General features: G+C 34.6%; 4 protein-coding genes across 4 annotated transcripts; 1 reads left to right on the top strand and 3 right to left on the bottom strand.

Annotated features, from left to right (window-relative positions):
• Window positions 1-1066: 1066 nt before the first annotated feature.
• LOC140756681 (sister chromatid cohesion protein DCC1) lies at window positions 1067-11429 on the bottom strand. Its single transcript, XM_073092239.1, has 5 exons — window positions 11308-11429; window positions 3698-3888; window positions 2378-3186; window positions 1836-1999; window positions 1067-1237 (listed from the first exon to the last, which is right to left on the bottom strand). Exons 1-5 carry the CDS (start codon window positions 11316-11318, stop codon window positions 1132-1134), a joined length of 1281 nt encoding a protein of 426 aa, XP_072948340.1. The 5' UTR covers window positions 11319-11429; the 3' UTR covers window positions 1067-1131.
• Tim23 (translocase of inner mitochondrial membrane 23) lies at window positions 4153-6759 on the top strand. Its single transcript, XM_073092240.1, has 3 exons — window positions 4153-4499; window positions 5055-5162; window positions 6250-6759. The coding sequence occupies exons 1-3, from the start codon at window positions 4286-4288 to the stop codon at window positions 6507-6509; spliced, it is 582 nt and encodes a 193-aa protein (XP_072948341.1). The 5' UTR covers window positions 4153-4285; the 3' UTR covers window positions 6510-6759.
• On the bottom strand, window positions 8557-11255 carry LOC140756680 (protein DENND6A). The gene has a single exon (XM_073092238.1). It carries the CDS (start codon window positions 11012-11014, stop codon window positions 9335-9337), a length of 1680 nt encoding a protein of 559 aa, XP_072948339.1. The 5' UTR covers window positions 11015-11255; the 3' UTR covers window positions 8557-9334.
• Window positions 11430-12148: 719 nt separating the features above from the next.
• LOC140756342 (stromal membrane-associated protein 1) lies at window positions 12149-23528 on the bottom strand. The gene is made up of 5 exons (XM_073091810.1): window positions 23307-23528; window positions 18525-18655; window positions 17960-18138; window positions 17518-17626; window positions 12149-17312 (listed from the first exon to the last, which is right to left on the bottom strand). Exons 1-5 carry the CDS (start codon window positions 23422-23424, stop codon window positions 16602-16604), a joined length of 1248 nt encoding a protein of 415 aa, XP_072947911.1. The 5' UTR covers window positions 23425-23528; the 3' UTR covers window positions 12149-16601.
• Window positions 23529-23607: the final 79 nt, after the last annotated feature.

A 23607-nucleotide genomic window follows, 5' to 3' on the forward strand; every position in this document is an offset into this window, starting at 1 on the left:
AGATATTAGTTCTGATGAACTCATATCTATATTGTTTCAATGAAATATTTACTGTATTCTTGAAACTTGTAGCTACAATAGTAAAATTAACACATAAATGAGACGTTACATAGACATTACAAATAAATGAGACGTCTCGTTCTAGGTGATACATATTAAATATCGTCAGGTGCCAAAACTACGCTGCTGTAATAATAAATGTCTCCGAACAAAAATATCACGTACACCTTTAAACAATGTTTCGTTTGTCTCCGAATAAGACGTGTTCGAGTAAAGAAAATAAAGGACAAAGCATTTCGTCTAAGAAAATAAAGGCAGATAATGGAGAATTCGTCACGAACGCATTACTACTAAGCAGGGTCTTTTAGCGAGGGGTTCCGAGGTTCAAGTCTCAGACTCGATACCTCTGATTTTTCGAAATTATGTGCGTATTAGAAATTAAAAATTAATTATCGCTTGCTAAAACGGTAAAGGAAAACATCGTGAGGAAACCTGCATACCTAAGAGATTTATAAAAAAAACTCAAAGGTATGTGAACTGCACCAATACTCACTTGGCCAGCGTGATACACAATATGGCCTAATCCTTCTCACTCTGAGAGGAGACCCGTGCCCAGCAGTGGGACAGTAATGGGTTCATGATGATGATGATGATGATGATGATGATGATGATGATGATACCCTTGAGAACATTTTTTAAAAACAGGTGTGTAGGTTTTCTCAAGGTGTTTTCGTTCGCTTATTATTGGAAATAATACGCACATAACGTAAAAAATCAGAAGTGCCTGGGATTCGAACGTCGAACCCTTCGACTAAGAGCCCGAGTATCTAACCACTAGGCTGCGGCATACAATAGTTATCAGTAAGCAGTAAATCAATCTTATAACTAAAAATAGGAGTATTGCGATTCTAGAAATTTATTATGAAATCGATTTACTTATTTCCTATATTAAAAAAATCCCAAAATAATAACTCATAGGAATATGGCATACTAGCAACCTAGCCAGTCATTAGAAAATAAAGTTTGAAATTTTGCACTAAAAATTAGGTATTAAATAAAACACATATTTGATTCTATGATTACACTTTGTTTTTATTAAGACAAATCTTATAACAGAAAATATGAAGATATTCATTTCATATGTTTAGCAGAGAAAACTCTAACGCCATCTTGTGTCGACGCGCGCGCATATTTTGTTAAAAGCGCGTTCACATTCAATTTCTCTGTTGCATACAATCTGTAACAAACAAATAGACTCATTCAACTCCTTGTTATAGTCCGCGCCATATTGCTAGTCCGCTCTGAAGTTGTTGCGAGCAAGTGTAGTCCATAGATTAGTAACGATAACTCTGTCCTAACAAGAAAATATAACCAGTTTTGACAATTGAAATTGTTATCTATGTTCGTGTTTGAAAAATATTAAAAAAATCTAGTTTTTAGATCATTTACGAATGAAACGATATTTCTCCGCACTTTTTCTTCGATTTCGTGTTTTTGCACCTCTTAACTGCGCATGTCGCCATTAAAAGGCTGACAGAATTTCTATATTCAGAGGGCGACGCGATTTATTTCTATATTCAGAGTGGAGAGTTAATATTTATCACAAAATTTGACATCAGGTCAATTTAATGTTGATTTCAAATGTCCTTAAGCGGCAGTGACCACTTACCATTAGGTTGACAGCATGTTCCTTCGCTACTTTGATAAAATAAAAATGCAAGTGTCTATTAGAGTTTAAGAAATAAACCCGTGTGACAAACAGACAGCGGAGGCTTAGTAATAGAGTTCTGTTTTTACCCTTCGGTACAGAACCCTAAAATTTTTTAGCGCCTTACTCTATGTATGGTGATATTTCGTTGACAGTCCATTTTGGCTTCGTCTGGAACAGAACCTTGAACCGTTCGTTGATGTCCTCTGGCAGATCGCTTTCAATAAATCCCCATATGACTTGTGGAGTCGTGGTCTTGTCTATTATTGCTATGCCTGATAATAATGACTCCTAAAATATAAGAGAATTTATGAAAATGTTATACCATTTTCTTCTTATTTTAGCAAAAATGAATTATGTAACATTGCTTTACAGGATTTATTTTTATAATAGGTGTGGATGGCGAAACTCAAATCGATAGGCAACAGCGGAAACTCTGAAAGCATTGATTTTGATAAAAAAAAAACAAACTATTAACAGATTTATAAAAAAAGAACTTAAAAGAATTCTCTCTTTTTCTCGATAGATGTTCGATTCCGAAAGAGTTTATTTATAAAAAATGTGACAGTAATGAACTAATTTTTATATTATAACCTTTTGCCAAACAACCACGCTTAAAAAACAACTTGTGGTCAAAAGCACTACAAATATACAATACAAATAACATACATGCGTTTCCATTCCCTCCGGCACAGAATCCTTCCACGCCTGTAAAAACTCTACCAAATTGAACCTCCCAGCGCTTTTCAGAAGCACCCTTGCTAAGAACTGACACACTTTATCTTGTTTGTACTGGTAATATTGTATACCATCCTCCACATCTGATTCTAACGTGTAAAACCGAAACATGGCTTCTAATACTGGGTAAGGTACAAGATCTTTAAGACTCTCTAGCGTCGTTTCTTTTGATATCCTGTTCAAAGCCCATGAATTCTCATCAATCAAATCCAGCATGTATGAAAGCACTCGAAATTCATAATCGAACTCCAATAAACGGTAGTGTTCATCTATTTTTATTGATTGTATCTTCTCTAACTCGGCTTCTAACTCTGTTTTAGATGCTTGGATCAGATCGAATAGAGCTTCGTAGTTTAGTAGTTTACTTTTGTCTACATTAAATTCTAATTCCGGTCCTTGATACTTGGTTGCGTCTAAAAGTTTCCGTACTTTCATTAACCTTGGTTTGCATGGTTTTAATTCGTAATACGTGAAGAAAGTATTCAAAATATCTTTATGTTCTACGTTCCTAGGTGGTTTAGTCCCTTCATCGGACTCAGTAGATTTATTCAAGCTAGTATTCGATCTTTCGAATGAAGAATCCGAGTCGCCATCCATTGAGTTATTTACCGTCTCATCAAGACCTGTAGATGCCGCGAATAGTAAATCTGGTACTAATAGAAGACTGTTAGAAGTTTCAGCTTCCTTTACATCGTACGTTCTGTTGTTGGTGCATAAAACTACGTTTTCATCTGGATCGCCTAAAACATAATGTTAGTTTTTGTGTACAGCGCCATCTAGTAATACATTGAAGAAATTATAGTAGGTAATTATCTTATTTTAAACAACAGGCAAGCCTACAGAGCTTCCGTACTTGAAAGTTTGGCAAAGGGCCAGATCTCCCGCCAGGCTAGGTGATCATGCCCGGGGAGCGGCCGTGCTCCAACCGTCTCAGTTCGGAGCTTGTATATATGCCAGATATTTAGAAAACTTCGATAGCGTGATTCAGAATACTCGTGGCGCCATCTTTTAACGAATAGCGGAAAGTCGCCACAAAAGAAATGAAATGATACTTATACACTGCAATACAGAAAAGCTCATCGTTTATTTTGGTATTTAACTGTAAAAATGTAAGTAAACAACAACATTAATATAGTAAAAAAATATTTACAGGGCAAATTTACTAAGACAAAAACGACTAATTTAGATTTTTTCGCAACGCTTTTTTATGAATTGATAGAATTGTAATATTTATTTCAAATACTTACAAACCTTTGAATACCAATTGGTTGCCGGCTTCTATCTCCTTCAAGAGATTATCGTCTAACAACATTAGCTTCATATTATCATTAAGTTGTGTTGGATCTGGGAATCTGAGTACTTGCGTAATTTCAGTCAATTCCGATTCATGTAACTTCGCTATTTTTATTATTTTTCTTACATCTTCCGGCGCTCTTTCTGCACTGAAAAAGAAATAAAATAATATAGATCTTTAAATTTTTAACTTTAGATTATTCGACCAATCAACATGAGACTTAAGAAATCTAAATGCAATCAATTTTACTTAAAGTAACCATATTACTTATGTTTCAAACCTATGAACCAAGTTGCGGTCCAGAGGTAGTTAAAATATAAAACGCAATATATTCATTTTTGGTTTGGCAGAATGTTACTATCTTTGCCTTCAACAAAAAACACATAACACAAAATGGCAACCCTCCAATCATCTGTCATCCGTCACGTCCTTTTGACGTTTCGATATTTTCGATCGACTTCGATTCGATCGCGTAAAATTTTACGTGATCCCCAAACCGCGGTTCTAGTTTAGTTTAGGTGAAATAGTGCTCAATATTATCCAAAATGTCTCTTTTCGGGGACATTCTTCCTATAAACAAGAGTGAGGAGAAGAAACGGCAACAGGCTAATCTTTCGCCGTATCTCAACTTTGATCCGAATTACATCCCGAAGATGCAGCCAGAGTTTATTTATCCTGATGATAGCCACATGGCGTCGACTGCGAGGCGCTCCAACGTCGCTCTGCCCATCATCGGAATGTCCTTCATGACAGGATCAGGTAACCCCCATGTGTTAACCTCAAATAACTTTACATAACATTGCGTTATGCTTGTTGACTTAAGGATGTATGTTGGTGTTGTTTATATTAAATATAACAAAATGTTGTATAGTCCCATGACAGGATTCCTTATGTTATGAGGACCATGGACACAAAAACATACACATATATTTTGAATGTGTAAATTAGGTATTTGTAATTTTTTTAATAACATTTTTTTGATATATGTATGTCAAAAAGATAATATTTGACTGATTAGGGATTAATTTCTGAAAGCTTTGGTGTGGTAGACCAATAGCGACCCTCCCACAAAATTTTTATGTTACGTGTATGAATGCCCTTAACAGACATAAACATGAAGCCCGACTAGGGTTCAAATCTGAAAACTGATTATTACATTAACTACCACAAAAAACTGAGCTGCAGGAGTCATCATCTAAAAAACTTGTCTCAAGGAGCAAAATTTAATATGTAATAATTAGGCTCATCTTTCACCATGCCAATGCTGATAAACATAACACAACTCTCATGCACATATTTGAATATGTTCAACAGGTATAGGTGGCATGGCCGGCCTGTACAAAGGGCTGCGAGCCACAACCCTAGCAGGACAGGTTGGCAAAGTTCGAAGGACACAAGTCGTCAACTACATTATGAAGCAAGGTAAGACACAAAATAGTCTTTCAAAAACACTGAAGCAACAAACCAAATTGATAACTTAATACAAATATTTATTCTCTACAATATCGTTCAAATATTAGTATATACAATAAAATATTTATCTCTATGCTTTGGCTAATAGCAATTTGATGTTTATTAGTCTCGTAGGTAAAGATTACGACTAATGACCATTTAATATCAGAAAGACTGCATTTGTACCTCGCAGTAAGAGGTTAAACCTAGTCTTGAGAGATGTGATCAGTAGTAGTTATTACGCTGACAACAACTTAAACATTGTTATAGACTCATCCTCTCAAATGAGGGGTTGGAGGTTCAAATTTCAGACACACAACCTCTGATTTTTAAAATTATGTCATATTAAATATTGATTATCACTTATTTAACCGATTCCGTGCGGATGGCACCACAGTTGCGCCATGAATTTCTTTTGTGTATGGCAGGTGGCACCCGAGAGGTGCCAAAATTTGAAGCCATAAAACTCAGATAAATTGACGTTTGTCAAAGTTGTTCTGAAAACAAAAGTGTCTTTATTTATCACGTAGATCCATCCTAGAATGTCAGTTTCAGCAGATCACGTGATTTCACATACTTCAGATCCCTAAACCCACAGTGGTGCCACGAAATATTTGTTCGCCGCCAGGCGTTAAAGTTTGTCCAAAAGGCCGCCGCATTGAATCGGTTAAAGAGTGAAAGAAATCTTTGTGAAGAAATCTGTACACCAGAACCCTTGGAAAAAAAATCCTCAGAGGTATGTGAAGTCTACGGGGCAGTGCAGTGGACTAAAGCCTCAATGCCTCTTACTTTAAAGAGACCATGCCTATCAATGGGACAGTAAGGAGATGACAATGCTATCATACATAATAAATTCATGAATATTAGATATCATGACATAAGTCATAATAATATACAAATGGTTTATTCTATTGTTAGTCACGTCAACATTACATATTTATATCAGCCTTTATAATACGCAATAATAAATATTGTCGGTCTATTATTCAGCTCAGAAATATAAACAAATCAATTGTTACCAATCATGACATAATGACTAAAATTTCCTTATTTACAGGCACAACTACTGGCTGTACGTTAGGAATCATCGCATCTTTCTATACTTGTATCGCTCTCGGAGTTACTTGGGTACGTGACCAGGAAGACACAGCTAACACCTTCATAGCAGCTGCTACCACCGGCCTGATATACAAGAGCACAGCTGGCCTCCGTTCAATGGGACTAGGAGCTGCCACAGGCCTTATCCTCGCCGGAGTATACACCTTAGCAACAGATAACGACAACATTTGGAGCAAGACCAGATATAACCGATTGTGATTGAATCACCCGCCTATCTTGTTAGAATTTGTACATAAATAGACTGTTATTTTTAGTTATGTTATATGATTAGCACCAAAGGATCTGTGAAGTGTTCAGGACTTATTTTGCCATGTCCCCAGCGCTTTTTAGACTAGGAGTGCAAGCCTAATATGGTTTTCTGCCTTCGATACTATTTTCCATGTTGGGGCAGATTTTAGCACAATTATTCTAAGGTTAAAAATAAAACAATGTTTTTGAAAAATTAAAATGTATTTAATTTCTATTAGCATTTACAATTGGTGAAGTGAGTTTGTAGTGATCTTTGTATTTACAATTTTACAGTATGTTACAATTGTAACAGGGGTCGTACGATGGGATATGTTACAAGGTAAAGCAGAATATTAGTTATTTACATTACAAATTGACATGACTAATATTGAGCAACTCCTTTCCGTATTGGGTGCATTAATTATAACAAAAAAAATCATTAGAATAGAAAATAAAATGAGGATTCTACTTCCATAGAAAATCCCTTCAAAAGTCACAGAATATCATTTGAATCTAAGGTAACCTGTGACGGATGGTTTACATTTGTATTATTTAAATCGCGGCAGGTTAAGAAATATAAGTTTTTATAGAAGTTAACAATGTTTTATACACTTCCTTTTTTAGATTTCACTTATATATTAAGTATTCGTTATATTTTGGGACGTCTTGTTTCACTAATTTTAATATCTCTTTAGTACGTATAAATAGCTAGATAGCACATACACAGTGACAACTATATAGCACATAACTAGCACACTTTTATTTAAAACTTACATACATAACAACACACAACACAACAATATTTTTGTATGAATGAGCAGTACATTTTTTTAAATTCATTAAAAAAAAAGTAAAAATTTAAGTTCATAAGTAATTTCCAAGCATTTCGTTTGAAATTGTTAGTTATATGTTGGGATAATATTAAACCTGGCGTAAAACTGTGCAATTGAACTATCTAGCAGGATAATTAGACCATGTATTTATATTTTAACAACTTAATTTTCATGGAGTCTTGTATGATGTCGCCAATTTTTATGATACACCCAATTTAGTATACAATTTCAAGCATACAGTTTTATCATAGCATTATTGTAATGCCTAACCCCATATTATAGTATTTAATATTTAATTTAAAAAAACCTTGTGGATACCTTTGTTGTTAATTTTGAAATACGTAACAATTTGGCACCAATCTTTATAAATTTCAATACATTCATGTTAAGTCTTGTCAAGAGTGATTTTAATACACAGCAAAAACACCAATAAGATGCCATAGATGATAACAGTTTATCATAAACCCACATATCGTGTTATCTATACAGTTGCACTTACAACTTATACAAGTATATGTTACATAGGTATTTATACAAATTGAATAAAACTTTATTATGGAAGTTAATGGATTTCAGCGGTAACATATTACATTGCACTATTTATGTCTGTAATGAGATTCTAATTAATAATCAAATTAATTCGAAAGTATGCCAATAATATTTTTTCAAATAATGGACTATCTACACTATGGCTTTGAAAAGGACATTCACATAGGGCTTTTGGGTGTTAAGTCCCTTAAAGTAACTAACACTGGACACAATAACAAAGTTTTAAATTTTATGCCTAACTATAAACTATCCTACCTAACTTACAATACAAATTTAGTTAAACAGCAGCATTTCAGTCAATCCACTCCTTATGGTGTTCTCACATTGCAGTTATTATGTTAAAAATCATAAAAAATCTACTCTGAATAAAATTATAGCACTTACTGTTTTAAAGAATAAGTCATTTAGTATAATAATAACATTGCCATATTTTATACAAATACGAAAATTTCACTACTTTATTCCATAAATTGTACCTCTTTTCATGGTGGTAAATTGCCTTTAGAATAAAATATATCTGCGAATTTAAAGTAACTGGAGACATCAAAAATCTTGACTCATATTTTGAGCATAACAGGGTTCATAAATAACAATATTAAACTTAAATTTGATTAGTAATTTGTTTTAATTTATTCCATACAAACAACTGTATATTTATTATATGTATGGCCTCATTTATTGCCAGTAAAGCAGTTGAAGATTAATCATTAAAATAAGCCATTATGTTCAATAAATTGCAATAAAATATAACATAACTGCAGTGTGAAAATACCATATAACAATTACATTGATTTAAAAAGTAATATAAACACAAGCTCATATTGTTTATGGCTGAATTATTGTACATTATATTAGAAAACACAACAATTAAACAATAGAAATTAATAGGCAAATAAAACAGCTATGTTTGAATTCATACTCACACCTATTGTTTCCACATCACGTCAAATATGACTTTTATGCACCTTTAAAACATAATCAACATTATGAATAATTTGTTGAACTATATCGAGAATTCAATTACGATTCTACCTATAAATAAACAGAAGCACATTAGGACAATTAATGGCCATTATTAATAACCAACCTATCTTATGTTTTGTCAACAACAAATCATTTGACAATCTCTGCCTACTAGCAATGGTCAAATTCCGATATTTGGTACGCTAAACATTGGATAGATCGATTATAAATAATGATAGCAATAGATGGAATTTTATATTTACACTATTGGATACAAGGTTTTAAGAAATATAGACATAATCTGCATAGTCGATAAACAGCATAGAAAAATAATAGGCTGAACATTTGGCCAGTTCATTACATACATGCTACCAATCTACAATTATATCTTAACTGGATTTTGCAGTCTTCGCTGCAACCTCTCAGCTCCGAGGCGCAGCAGTCTGTATGTCACAAGGTTGTTTTCAAAATAGATTTCATATCGTCCGGCAAGACACAATTGAGGTCCTCTAACCGCCTCGCTAACAATGTCCGAGTGTTATCTGCGACTGGGGGATCACTCTTTAAGACCTCCCTCAATTTAAGCACCATATCGACAATCTCTACCTCTTTTTTTCCTATTGACCACTTCTTTAAGTCACTCTCCGCTAATGCTTCTAATTGCAACGCATGCAACTTATTTGTCAAGTTACGGTGTCTCTGATGGAACCAGGCACTGAAGTTGGGTGTTCGGAAGAAATTCCTGTATAAACCGATCCAATCCCCTTTGATACCTGTAGTCAAATGAGGGCCTGCTTGTTGCAGTGTAGCAAAGAAGTCTTCAGGATTAAAGGGGTTAGGTATTGGTGGAGATCGGAATGGTGATATGTTTTTTTGTAACGGCATCAATGATGCCATATACCGCTCTAAGGGAATCATGAAACTCTGTGTCAACTCTAGTAAGTGTCGTTTGACCATAGCGGTCTGGACTTCTGAAGGCCTGTCCGTTTTCATTCCATTGTGAAGCTTCTTAATTATAGTCTTATCTTTTTCTAAAAACGTTTTGTACTGCGTATAAACACCAGGTGCCGTGTCTAATAGTTTTAAATTACCCACTTTCCTTAACTTTGTTTTAATAGAACTCGAGTCACCAAGCTTCACTGTGTGCGGCCAGTGTTGTAATGTTTTTGTGAAGAATGGATTAGTCACACCTAATATTACACAGGGGGGATTGTATTGTTTTCTAGTAAACTCCTTGAATTCACTGTCATGAATTGTGAAGTACGGTCTGTACTCTGCAGAATATGATAACGGTTGGATTAAGTATGTCAGTGCCTGTACTAAGGCAGAACACTCAGTCGGAGAGCTGGCCATCACAACAATAGGCTCAGCGGTCAACACAAGCTCCCATAGTAAATGCAGATGAGATATAACACTGGCCAGTGCATCAAATACATTTACATCTTGAATAGAAGCTAAGATATGAGGTACATTAGAAGAGTGCACTTGTTTGGCAATATCTGACCTTGAAACTTTCCCTGTCTGCTGATTTGGAATGTATGACTGGAAAACAGTTCCCAATACGGGCAGCACGACATTCTGCCCAGCGACCAGTGTCGGCCACCTGTTGATATCGTGACAGGCCGCCTCTAAACTACTCTCACCGTCCTCGAAATGCTTCGGCGCGATCAGTTGGATAACCTTGTAAAATAAATTGATAAACGGCAGACGGGTGAGCAAAATAATACTCTTTTGGAAGTAACCTCGCGGTAACGAGGGATCTTTGACCTGACGAAAATACACGAAGCCCCAATAGTGCGTTGAATCCGCGCGGAGAGTCGCCACACTGTCTTCGTTGTAGATCATCTGCTGCCGCGTGAGTGGGGCACGCGACCGTAGCCTCACGTGGAACTGCGTGTCACCCATACATCCCGAATTAGAATCTGGGAACGCTAGATAACAAATATTGCACTTCTCTTGATCCGTAAGTGTAACGCCAGGCGGATACACGCTCTCCATCGCCTGTCCGAGCTCCAAATCGAACGTAACCACACAAATACAGTGTAACCAGTCCGAAAATCGACCCCACTTCGCCCTAAACTCCCTTTCTGCCTCAGAAATGTCTTCGAAACTTTGCATTCCACAAGCCATTGCTTATACCTGGTATTTCATAAACACATCCCGTAATAACACTCATGCACTACACTGCCCCACTCTACAAGCCCACTTTGTTGACATTGTTCTCGATACAAATAATGCAATCATCACGTATTTTTTTCTCAACACCGATAAAATTCACAGAGGTCACAACAGAATGTACGCACAGAACAGCTGTTCCGTCAACATGGCCGCGCGCGCCAAAACAAAAGTTTGGTTGTGGGTTCAAGTAATTAAATGAGAAAAACGTAAAAATTTGAACGAAAAATTAAATAACACAATCTTACCTTTTCTCCATTATATGAAGGACGAAATAAAATAACAAATTTAACACATTAAATCATAAATTAAACAATAAAATGACGAAAATAATAACAAGAACTTTTCGTACACCGCTTGACGTTCCGTTTCACGTTTATTACAATTTGTAACGTAAATTTTAAATCCAATTTTACATTACCTATAGGTTTTAGTTGGGTAAATCTATCTACTTTGATTTAATTATATAATGGTTACCAAATTATCATATTTTCAAATTAAAGTTACATTTTCACATGATTTTTTAATCAACAAATTGTCTACCGTGTGCGTACTTCTTAATATTCACTGAGTAATGAGTTATCTAAAAAACGAACAAAAAACATACAGGCGTTTTAATTTTAACTTTTAAAGTAACAACGTGATTTTGTAAAGCCACTTATTAAAAGATATAAAACGAAAAGTTTAACTGTATCAGAACCCTATTTCATTTGATTTTGGAGGATCCACACATATTTCGGTATTTCTGGCTTTTTTCGTTTGTATAGTTCCTGGGAGAGCAATTTTCATAAGATCACTCTAACGAGGACCGAAGAATTTTATGTGTATGATCAGAGTATAGTATTCACCATGTATATTTCTGTCTATCCTCTTATATAATATAATGTAAAACTGCTATGTTCAGGTGTAGGATTTGAAAGATTTGGTATTAAATTTTTGCCATCAGGTACAAATCTGTCCATGGGTAGTAGTGATCACTTAACATTGAGTTATTATAATATACTCGCTTATTACTTCTCTAATATAAATTTTCACCATCACCTAAAAGTACTTGATCATGGCATAAAGGTTGGTTGCATAAAAACAATATTTACTATGGGCATTATATTTATTTGTAAATGAAAATACAGACTCGCCGCGGGTCATATCACGCCAATATGACTGACGACCCACTTTAATTAAGTATATTACATACATCAAGTACATATTAAGTATGCAAGAGTAACTTTGATCGACTTCTGATCCAATTTAGTATGTACTTATGAGCACACACAATATGTAGACTTTTTTCATATAAAAGATACAGATACTCTGTTATTTTGGTATAGTCCGCACTGAATATAGAAATGAATCGCGTCGCCATGACAAATTGTATGACTACACCTCCTCACAATTTTCCGAGAGGACTAACAGTTTGGCGCGGACAATACCATCTTACTGACATATTTAAACTTTTAAAGGTGATAATAAAAGAGCAACAAATATTACATGTTTATAGAAAATTGCTAACAACTGTATTTCCAACAACATTCTTTACAGCAATTAATTTCCATCTTGCAGTAGGCCTGCAAGATTACAGCAAAATGTATTGCTTATTTATATTTCAGTAAACACGCGGTATCACTGTAATATGGAGATGCATCGAAAAAAATTGAAACCTAAGGAAAAACAAATAGGATTTACCCACTCAAAAAAATGTAAAATAAATTGTTGCAATTGCCTAAATAAGAGCAGTTATAGCATCCAATTATAAGTTACTCTTTCCATACTTATTACGTATTGATAGATATACATACATATATTATATAACATTATCTATAATCAATCACATTGAAATTCAACTAAATACACCAAACGTAGATTAGTGAACATTCAAAAATATTACAAACTAAGCATTGCCGGCTCATTCTATCTTCCAAAAAATAAGGCGAATAATGGAACACAGAACTTCAGTAGTTTCGGAAACGATATGTAGGTATCTATATGTATAGTCCACGTAAAATAACTAGTCCGCTCTGAATATAGAAATGAATTGCGTCGCCATAGCAAATTTTATGACTTCACCTGCTCACAACAACTTCAGAGCGGACTAGCAGTTTGACGGGGACTATAACAAAATAATTAAGATTTCAGTTACAGCATCATCCATCAGCCATACATACTTAATCCCTATAACGCTCGTTATTAATAATCGATCTATCCAAATCTTACCTATCTAAGATCGAAATTTGGCGATTTCTGTCAGATATGGACTAATTGGGTAGATTGAATTCATAATGTAGAGATTGTCAAATGTAGATATTTGTTAGGCAAAACATCGGATAGATTGATTTTTAACAACGGGTTAAATTTACGTCGTGACTTCACTTACAAGCCCTCATGGAGGCCAGTACATAGATTGGTCACACATTTTTTAGCACACAAAAATTGCTGCTTTAATTTATGTATCATATTGACTTTTGAGAGCATAGAGTGGGAAGAACTAAGCTTGAAAATTACATAAAAATCGCATTTTCGGTTAATTATATGCTTTATAAATTATGCCTCTCAACTAGATGTAATATTTAAAGTAAGTTACTTTACAGTTACATAGTTTTCATATAGTTTTGTGGCATTTGGAGTGACAGAGATATAATTTTCTCAAAGTAAAGAAGGTACTTTGAAAAGCTAGAATTCTCAAATTATTCCTTATGAATGTACGCACAATATTTAAACATACAATGGTAATTGAAAAAAATACATGATCGGCAGATTTTGGAATACTAAATTGAAGATGAATGGGACCCTGTTCAAACGAATATTGGAAAAATCAGTCTTACATGACCAAATGTATGCTAATGAATAAATCTGTGGCGATCTCCCGCTACTCCAACATGGCGTCACGAGTATTCTGAATCACGCTATCGAAGTTTTCTAAATATCTGGCATATATACAAGCTCCGAACTGGGACTGTCGGAGCGCGGCCGCTCCCCGGGCATGATCACCTAGCCCGGCGGGAGATATCCCTTTGCCAAAAACCAATCGTCTATTGAATTTCATAAAGCAATTTTCTAAGATCATATGACTATTTTCACGATAAACTTGAAAAAAACATTTTATAAAAATACTGCCGGAGTGTCAATGTGTATGGGTTAATCAAAGTACTGTAACGATTTGGTCTGGATTTTTCTTAAGTTATAAGGAACCTAGCACGACAACATACCTAAAAAAAGGCGGGAGCATTACTATAAATGTATGATAACTCTTACATGCTTTGCGAAATACATAAAATAAGATTCATTCAGCTTTTGTATGTGAAATATACGAAAATAATTTCAGATTACCTTTTATAACTGAAATGGATTAAGAACATAAACGATACACGAAGTTAAATAAAATATGATTACAAAATTATGAATGTATAATACTCAAAATTCTACAGTGAATAATAAGTCTCAAGGGGTATACACAAAATCACATCATGCGATATTTATAATAACATGACACTAATCTATTGCATTCAATTTATTTTAAAACGGATGTGACGTTAAGCGTCAGTCTTCCAGCGACCATATTGCTCAAAAGTGGGCGTAGTCGTTAATAAAAGTCAAAGCCAGCCGTTTTCTATGTATTGAAAACTCTGTTTATTTATTTAGTTTCTGTCACACTTTATTTAATTTCAATATTTAAATATATTGTACACTATACTGCTGCAATATGGTAGTATAACTTTGATTTGAATGAGCATGATATAAGTTTAAGGTAGTGTAGACCACCAAATCATAAAAAATATCTTTTACCAAGTTAAGTAAAAGAAAATGTTCGAATCGATAACTTTACTTTTGGAAGAATCCTAAAAAACGACTAAATGATAATGTACCAATCTAAATACTGCTCAAATAATTACAGCAACGTTAATCGCATGATGAGATACATTGAAATAAAGTTGACTCTCATTACAATGCCGGCTATTATATACATTTTGTATCGCTTCAATTGGCGTAAATAAATCAATTTCTCATTCCATTACTTCGTTTGCTTGCACCAATTTCAAGGTCCCAATGATAGTTTGAAACCCACGAAAAATTAAAACACCTATAAAAATCTAATTAATACAATAAGGTTGATTGGAATATTGGCACTGGAGTAAATCAATACGATTGAGATTGTAATTAAATCGGCCATATATTTATAAATTGGTGTAATGCCATATTTTGAAGGCAGTAGGACTCATTGTGATTCGAGTCTGGTGGCGCCAGTACCACTATTATTTCTGTTTAATATCAGCAGTGGTAAGCGCTGCTATGTTCTGATTTAAAGGGGGCGCTAAGGCTATACTTATGAGGTGCTCCAACTTAGTCTTCAGGGTAGCAGCGCATTTGTAGCAAAGCTCAGCCCAACTTAAGACTGATCTTATATGTTGTTGATTACAGATGTCCATGGGCGGCAGTAGCCACTTAGCATCAGATAGACTGTTTACTCGTTGCTAATAACTCTATATTGTAAAGCAAACACCTACAATTTGAATCGTATGATTTCACCCCAGCTCCAAATTACCAACTAACCTCACATTACACATATACTTTTCAAAATGACACGGAATAAAATTATACATAAAAAAATAAAAATGATCTACTTAAACTAAATAATTTGAATCACCACAATCAAATGCACATATCGACAGCACTAATACATAGTGCACACAACGAAACAATTATACACACACATGTATTATAGTTTGATTAATTTTTATTAATGTGCAAATCAATCAATAAATCCGTGAAGTATTAAATATGTTACAATTATAGGTATAATGAATATTGAAAAATAAAATTTTATACATTCATTGCACATGTTATATTTCTCGCAGAAATAAAAATATAGTTGGCCCATTTTTTTTAATGGTTTTAAATAATTTTCGAAACACAGGATAATGGTATCCTAGAGGAAGAAAATAATTATTGTCGATGAACGGCACTAGTCTTCGCAAATGTTAAGGTACAGAGCAGATATCAAATAGTGCAGGGGTTGCTAACTTGTGCTACCTGAGATCTACTATTGACTGTGCGACCTACAAATTGAAAATTTATTTTGCAGCTCGCAAAAAGATCGCCAAATTTTTTGGTCGCGATCGTTGGGTCGGCAGCCCCTGGAATAGACGGTACAGCCGTGTATATTTTTGTTGTTGTGTACCTAGAAAAGCTGCCAGGGAGATCTTTTCGTTCGAAGGCACAGCCGCGGGCAACAGCTATAGATAGGAGGATATTTTCCCACATTTCATTTATCTGAAAGTATAATGAAGCAATCACAAGCTTAACACCAAACGAAGTCAGAAAGTCATTCAATTTTATTCGCGCAATATAGCCTCTTTTTACAATTACTGTAAAGTTACCATTTTACTTGATACCTGCTCTGCTAAATATCACACTATTGGAAATATCAAGGTTAGTCAGAACAAACCTTCCAATCAGGAAAATACACTCAGCACAGACATATCAAGAACGCTTGAAACAAAAATCTCACATTCGGATAAAAAATCTCTAATGCGACCGTTATCCGCAACTATTGCCATGTGGAGTTGCTCGCGACATTGCTGTTGGGTTGCGCGAAGGCGTTTGGAAAGTTTTGACCTAAGCTGAGGCTCCCGAACTGTTGGGAGAGGTTCGGTTGAGGCTGTTGTTGGTTGAAGAACTGGTTGGTTTGGAACGCTTGCCCTTGCATCGGCTGTTGCATGGGCGCACCGAACGGCTGCTGCTGGAACTGATTGTTCATCGGCTGGAACTGATTGAAATGTGATTGCATGCCGTTCTGCATTCCTATGTTGCTGTATATCGGCTGCTGGCTCGTAGTGGGTTGGTAGGCTGTTCCAAACGGATACTGCTGTGGTGGAACTTGGTTGAACTGATTCGCTAAGTTAGTTGATGGCGTTTGACTGTACAATGCTAGTATACTGTCCTTTGTGAGTTTAGACTTCTCCTTCTCCGTCGGCGCGGCTTGTTTGAAGAAGTTTTCTTCCTCAGTTTTCAAGTCGGTCTTGGGTGCTTCAGCTTTTGGTGCCTCGACCGGTTTTTCTTGTGGTGCGGAGAAGAAACTGGAGAATATGTCGTCGTTGTTCGTCGTTTTGGTGTCTGGTTTGGCGGTGTCCAAGCCGAGGAGGTCTGCTAAACCGTTCGAGGACCTACTGGTGTCTGCTTGGTTGGTTGGCGTGCTTCGACCGAGCTTGGGACTGACTGAGGACTTCGGTTTCGGCAAACTCGGGATAACGTCAGATTTCTGTAATTATACATTTACCAGTTAATGTTTTTGAAAACCAAACAGGCCATAAAGTTGACTAGTAATTCTTGCAGGTTTTGTAGCACATTGTTTGGTAACATGGTTTTACCAATATTAATTTAATTTGATATGAGTACTTTTTTCCTTTTTTATTAATAACGCCTAATAAGTTATACTTGTTACATAATAAATAATAAATACTTACATTGTATTTCTTGTCGCTGGCTGTCGGTGCTGGTAGAGGACCTAGTCCGGATGATGTGGACTTCTTTTTTCGTTTCTGTCTCTCCATTTCTTCGTCTATCTCTTTATCCCTGAAAAAATAACCATCAATTTCTTAGAACCTTGTGAGATAATTCGTATACATATATTTATGTACTTTGAACTACAAGTTTATGAAGTGATGGTAAATGGGGCAAATAATATTTATATTGAAACAAATGATATATGCTAGGTATGGATATTAATTAATAATAAAATGTCAGTATTAATATAATTAGAAAGTGTGAATTACATTACACGTCTCTATCGACAGTTTATCCTTTTACTCGGATAGAGAACTCTTCAACTACGAATAGCCTACCTTTTTAATCCATATATTTCGCTAGCGATAAGGATGATTGTACCAAAACCGATACGACACTTACCAGTTGACTTTGGGCAATGGCAGTGGCACCCATTCTTTAGCGATGTACTTCTTCTGCTCGTACTTGGCGCGGATGAACGCCTCGAGAGACGAGTCGTTCTGTGGCCGCCGGAACGAGTCTGGCAGGTTCGCTTCGTAGACTGCCCGGGCGCGTGAATTGCCCATTTGTTGGAGGGATACCTAGAATTGTTCAGTTCACACGCAATCGTAATGTGAAAATTACTGATAATGTAAATGCTGATGATACCTAACATTAGGGTCACAATCAACTAGATCGAAAGTGTATCTAAGATATCTTCCTAATTTTTACTCTTACCTCCCCTATGTTTTTACTATTATTATATTGTTAAGAATAAAAAAAATCAATTTCTATCACAACTTTTTCCATCGTCCATTAAATAAGTTAATCAACGCAGTTTTTGCAGAAACACCGGCCAAAAGAAATCCATATCTAAATTTATTATCAATGTAATTTCAACTTGCATAAATATAGTAGTACAACTCTACCTCAACTTACGTAGTATTACGTTTATATAAAAAAAAACACTGTTGCAAAGAACCCTTACCACTTGTTCAGGAGTCCATGAGTCCAAGTTGACACTCTTCACTTTGGAGATGTGCACGCCGAGATTCCGATGGATCCCAGCGCATCGGATGCACAGGAATATGCCGAGGTTCCATGACGCCCAACGTGGCCCTGAAATGTGAAGAAGGATTTTTTTGAGAAGATAATAATGTATAAAATGATCCGTGTAGCTTACTGGTTCAATATGTAGAGGGTAGAATATTCCTTGTTCGTTCTTTAGCGAATTTATTCGAGTAACTTGCGATACCTCTGATTTTTCTAATTATGTGCATATTAGAAATTAATTATCGCTTGCTACAGTGAAGGAAAACATCGTGAGGAAATCTACCCACCGGATAGTTCTTTAAAAAAATCTCAAAGGTGTATGAATATGTACTAATTCGCACTTCGCCAGCGTGGTGTACTATGGTCTAAAGTGTTAATCTAAGAGAGAAACCATAGCTAGCAGTAAGATAAAAATGGGTTGACTATTGCATCGAATTTTAGGAGTCGCTGCTCCCTTTCGTCTCAAAAACAACCTAGGACTCCAAAAATCGAAACAAAGAACGCGAGCGGAGTCGCTGAAAGAATAACATGACTTAGAAATAAAGTATACGCAGACACGCGATCGGCTACTAAATAAATTCGTCCCGGTAACGTCACGGTTGAAACATTAAGCAAATTAAACGGACCACATTTCGGTAGACCTTGCCAGACCCCTGTCATTGAATTAAAATTGAATTATTCGCAGTTCCCCGTTTTGTGGAATTCAGCTAATTGTTAGATCAATTAACCGAGTGTTAATTGGTAAAACAGTGGCTTACTATGTTACAGGTTTAATGATGTGTTGATCTGTAAACTAATGCATTTTAATATGCATGTAATCGATTATCGAGTGCATACAACTGTAGCGCTGACATGTTGTAAACGGTACGGTAGATTTTTTACGTCCATTAAATGTTTTGCCTACAAAAAGTCGACATTTGTAATTTTTTTCATACGCCCCTTATGTTCTGAAATCTGTAATCAAACCCAGATAGATAGCCATCTTACGTCGACCACAAATACGGTTGTTTGCTACTCCTGAGAGGACATTCCAAATGCCTCAAAAAAATATGTCGCCCTTACCACACCAAGCGTTCAAAGCGTTAACGACATCTGTGATAAAACCTTCAATTTAATCGAAGGGTTAAAAATCTTCACGAACATCTTAGGGTCGTTTGAAATCCTCCATCATCAATCATCCTACACATTCTTCGAACACAGGAAATTATACCACTTGTAACGTAACATCTATAGCCAGCCTTATTGAACATGAAGGAAATTGAAGAAAGAAAATAAACTCTACCTATACAGAGGTCTATGTCGTCCACATAAGTATTACAGATATCCTTATATTGCGAAACTGAATGACGTCATTCGAAGTTCACGTGTAATTTAAAATATCTTTGAACTTTCCATTATTCTATTTCGATCTTGGTACGATCACGCAAAGTTATTTACTTTGTGTTATATGAAATTTTCTATATAATTTTATTCCCAGTAAATTTCTACCAACAAAAAACTATTATATTTTTCCGGTCCTTCGGTCACAGCTAATGTATATTTTTATGCATATATTTAGGGAACTACTTCAATATGGCTGAAATTTTTATCATCTGTATCGCCCGCGTCAAACTGCTTATATTTTTATGCATATATTTAGGGAACTACTTCGATATGGCTGAAATTTTTATCATCTGTATCGCCCGCGTCAAACTGCTAGTCCGCTCTGAAGTTGTTGCGAGCAGGTGTAGTCATACAATTTGCTACGGCGACGCGACTCATTTCTATATTGAGAGCGGACTAGCAGTTTCACGCGGACTATACCAGCCTTCCTTTACGGTGGTAAGGAATAAACAATACACACGCCTCCATACTATGTAGATTAGTAAACAAAGGCATGCATGTCCTTGAAGTACCCATAAGGTCCAACAAGGATTTACGACGGCTATACAAAGATAACGACTGGGATCGAAACCCTAACATGCCCTCCGAAGTACGGAAGCGCGCATAAAAACCACTAGGGGTCAGCCAACTCCTATGTACGATATTTACAAACTGTACATTCAAAATATTGGCCCTATTCGGATTCTGTAACATCCATTAATAAATCAATTTTTTGCTACTAAAAATTTGACAATTTATAGTGGGCATTCATTGTCAAATTTAAATATTATGATAGACAAAAATTGGGTAGCATTTTTATTAATAACAGCGGTAACTTGAATGTCATATATTTTTGAATTAAACCATTTGAAGAAATTGCTGTCAGCCTATTAAAGATGTTTTCTATTATTAGAGTTTAGTACAGATTCAATTACTACATTTTTCAAGAGTACTATTTTAATTTCTACAGTAATAATGATAGTATTTTCTCCTTGGTTCTATAAAAAGAAAGAGCTACAACAAATATCACTTAAATAAGCACTTAAGTGTTTGCAGATAAGAATGATATCTTTACTGATAACAAAATTGGTATTATTACAATTTTACTTATGACATTACTGTCATATATAAAATTTTAATCTACGAATCAATCTTTAGGCAAAAAATTGGGGTGGGTTGATTATTAATTATAAGAAATGTAAAGGGTGTAAGAATTTTTTTTCACATTTCACACTGCATCTGAGTAGTGATACATGTAGTGCAAAAAATCTTGCTGTTAATTAATACACAATTGGTAGATTAAACAGTATAAGGAGTGTCTGCCTTTCTATTTGATAATATGTTGTTTTTGTATTTCTGACAAATCAATCAATTAAAAAATCTTAGAACCAAACTATTTTTATTTCTAGATTGAAAGATTCCTATCATGCCAAATTGATTTGAATACTTTAAATTAATTGACAATCCCTATACTATTATGTCATTGACTACTTTTTAACATAAATGTAAATTGTTTCAATGTTCAAATGTAAGCTATTGCAAATCTGATACAACAATTCACACTGGGCTGTTGTCAACTCTAGTATACAACAAACTATAATTAATATTCATAAATAAAACATAACTGATTACAATTCTGAACTGCTGTCCATACCATAAAAGTATGACAGGTAACATTGAATTATTATAAATTAGATTAATTAGCATAATTAAGAACCAGACTTCACCACTTCAAAGGATAGATCAAAGGTAAACATAAAAATAGGTGCTTAAAAAGTATACATCATTTTATTCTATTTTCTGTGCATATTGTTATAGTATCATATTATTTTTTTACATCTCCCCTAAATAGTGTATGAAATGTATTTTATTCATAGAGTTTGTGATAGCATTTTAAGAGATAATTTGATAAGAGGTGCAATTTTTCAATATATTTTTAAATGTTATTTCAAGTTTTAGCAGTTTTAAATGGAGAGCCTGCATAGGGATTAGTCATTAAGATAACTAAGATTATACCTTTAATTTAATAGCTTTCTAAATTAAGTTTTGATCCTGCAATTATATCCTAAGTTATGTCTATGAAAAGTATAGATTAGTAAAGATACTTTGCCACGTTGAAATTGAATGAAGCCACAAATGGCTTCTTAGTAAGTTCTTTTTTTGAATTCTCGACAAATAAAAACATTTTTAGAGAAAATTTACGAATAAATAACTAATACTGCGTAATTTACATAATGAATAAATGATTATTTCAAATATTTTAGGGACATTCTAGCATGGAGACGTGGCAAAACTTTTTTACACAACTATTTCAATTCTCAAAACTGGGTACATTTTCTTGTTAGGAGTAAGTAATCTTTACTAATCTATGATGAAAAGTATGTTTTTATTAGTTTTATTGCAAAAAAATAGTATTTAATGTTACAGGAATCCTGTATTAAAATAACATTTCCTGCTACGCAGATAACTTCATATAAAAATTACCCAAACTGGCATGATTCATTCTTATTTATGACTAAGTGTGGATTAAGTATAATTTGGTCAAATAAAAGAAATGGATCTCAGTTCATATCTTTAAATGGTCTTTAATTTGTTTTGTGACCTATTTGGCACAATAGTTACAATGCCAGGATTGATTTAGAGGTTTCAGATTCATTTCCTGGGGGGTTACTAACATCAATATTATTTTAATTATACTTTTACTTTTTTGCAGGAAATTTAACTTTTTAAGCAAAATATGACAATTTCAGTTGGTTTTATACAATGGATAAGCGAAAAATCAATAAGGGTTTAAGTTTGTTCAACTGTGTATGACGGAATATTTTACTGTTTTAAGGAGGAAATAAAACTGACCTGACCTATGATGGTTTTGGTATACAAGTAATGTAACTTAGATTCATATAGAAGTAGCAGTGTTTATTAACTGTGTTTTAATCATATTTTATTTGTATTTTAATAAGCCTTACAGTTATAACTTAAGAAAATAGATTCATAATAAAATTGTGCAAGATGTATGGGTCAAGGTAGTTTTGTAACTAATGCAAATCATTACATTTATTAGGCAATTATTTAAGTGCAGTTTGGTGAGTTGAATAATTAACGAAATAATTTATAATATCAACACAATAGTACAGCACGCATACAGTTTCTGGTGAATGATAAAAAAATGCTATTCAGGGATCCAATTACTTAATGTATGTGGAAATATCAGATCATATTTCTCAAACGTATGATAAAATAACACTCGTTAAATTTTATAGCCTGTGGAATGCATATACATATTCAGGACCCGAGCAAGAATTTCTAGGACGGATATTGAAATAAAAAAAAAAACAAAAATGAAAATTCTGCTCACCCTTGGCGTCGCAATCAACACAATATTTGTTGTCTTCATCTTTCAACATTTGCATTAATATGTTCTGACATCGATCCTGGATCTGTTTGGCCCGATCCTTGTCACTTTTGGAAGTCATTTCTGTGAATCAGTAATTGATAACGTGAAAAAAGGGTGGTCGAAATACTGATGATTGTTTGTTGAAGAAGAGACCATAGAACAAAAGTGACAGCCGTTTTCAGTGATGAGGTGTATAGAGTTATCGTCTATGATGAAACGTGCCACAGATAACGACGGCTAATATTTTCTTTTTATGAAACTG

The sequence above is a fragment of the Epargyreus clarus genome, unplaced genomic scaffold (assembly GCF_041222505.1).
Source record: "Epargyreus clarus isolate Ecla_fem2 unplaced genomic scaffold, WU_Ecla_fem_2.2 ptg000035l, whole genome shotgun sequence".
Taxonomy (NCBI): Eukaryota; Metazoa; Arthropoda; class Insecta; order Lepidoptera; family Hesperiidae; genus Epargyreus; species Epargyreus clarus.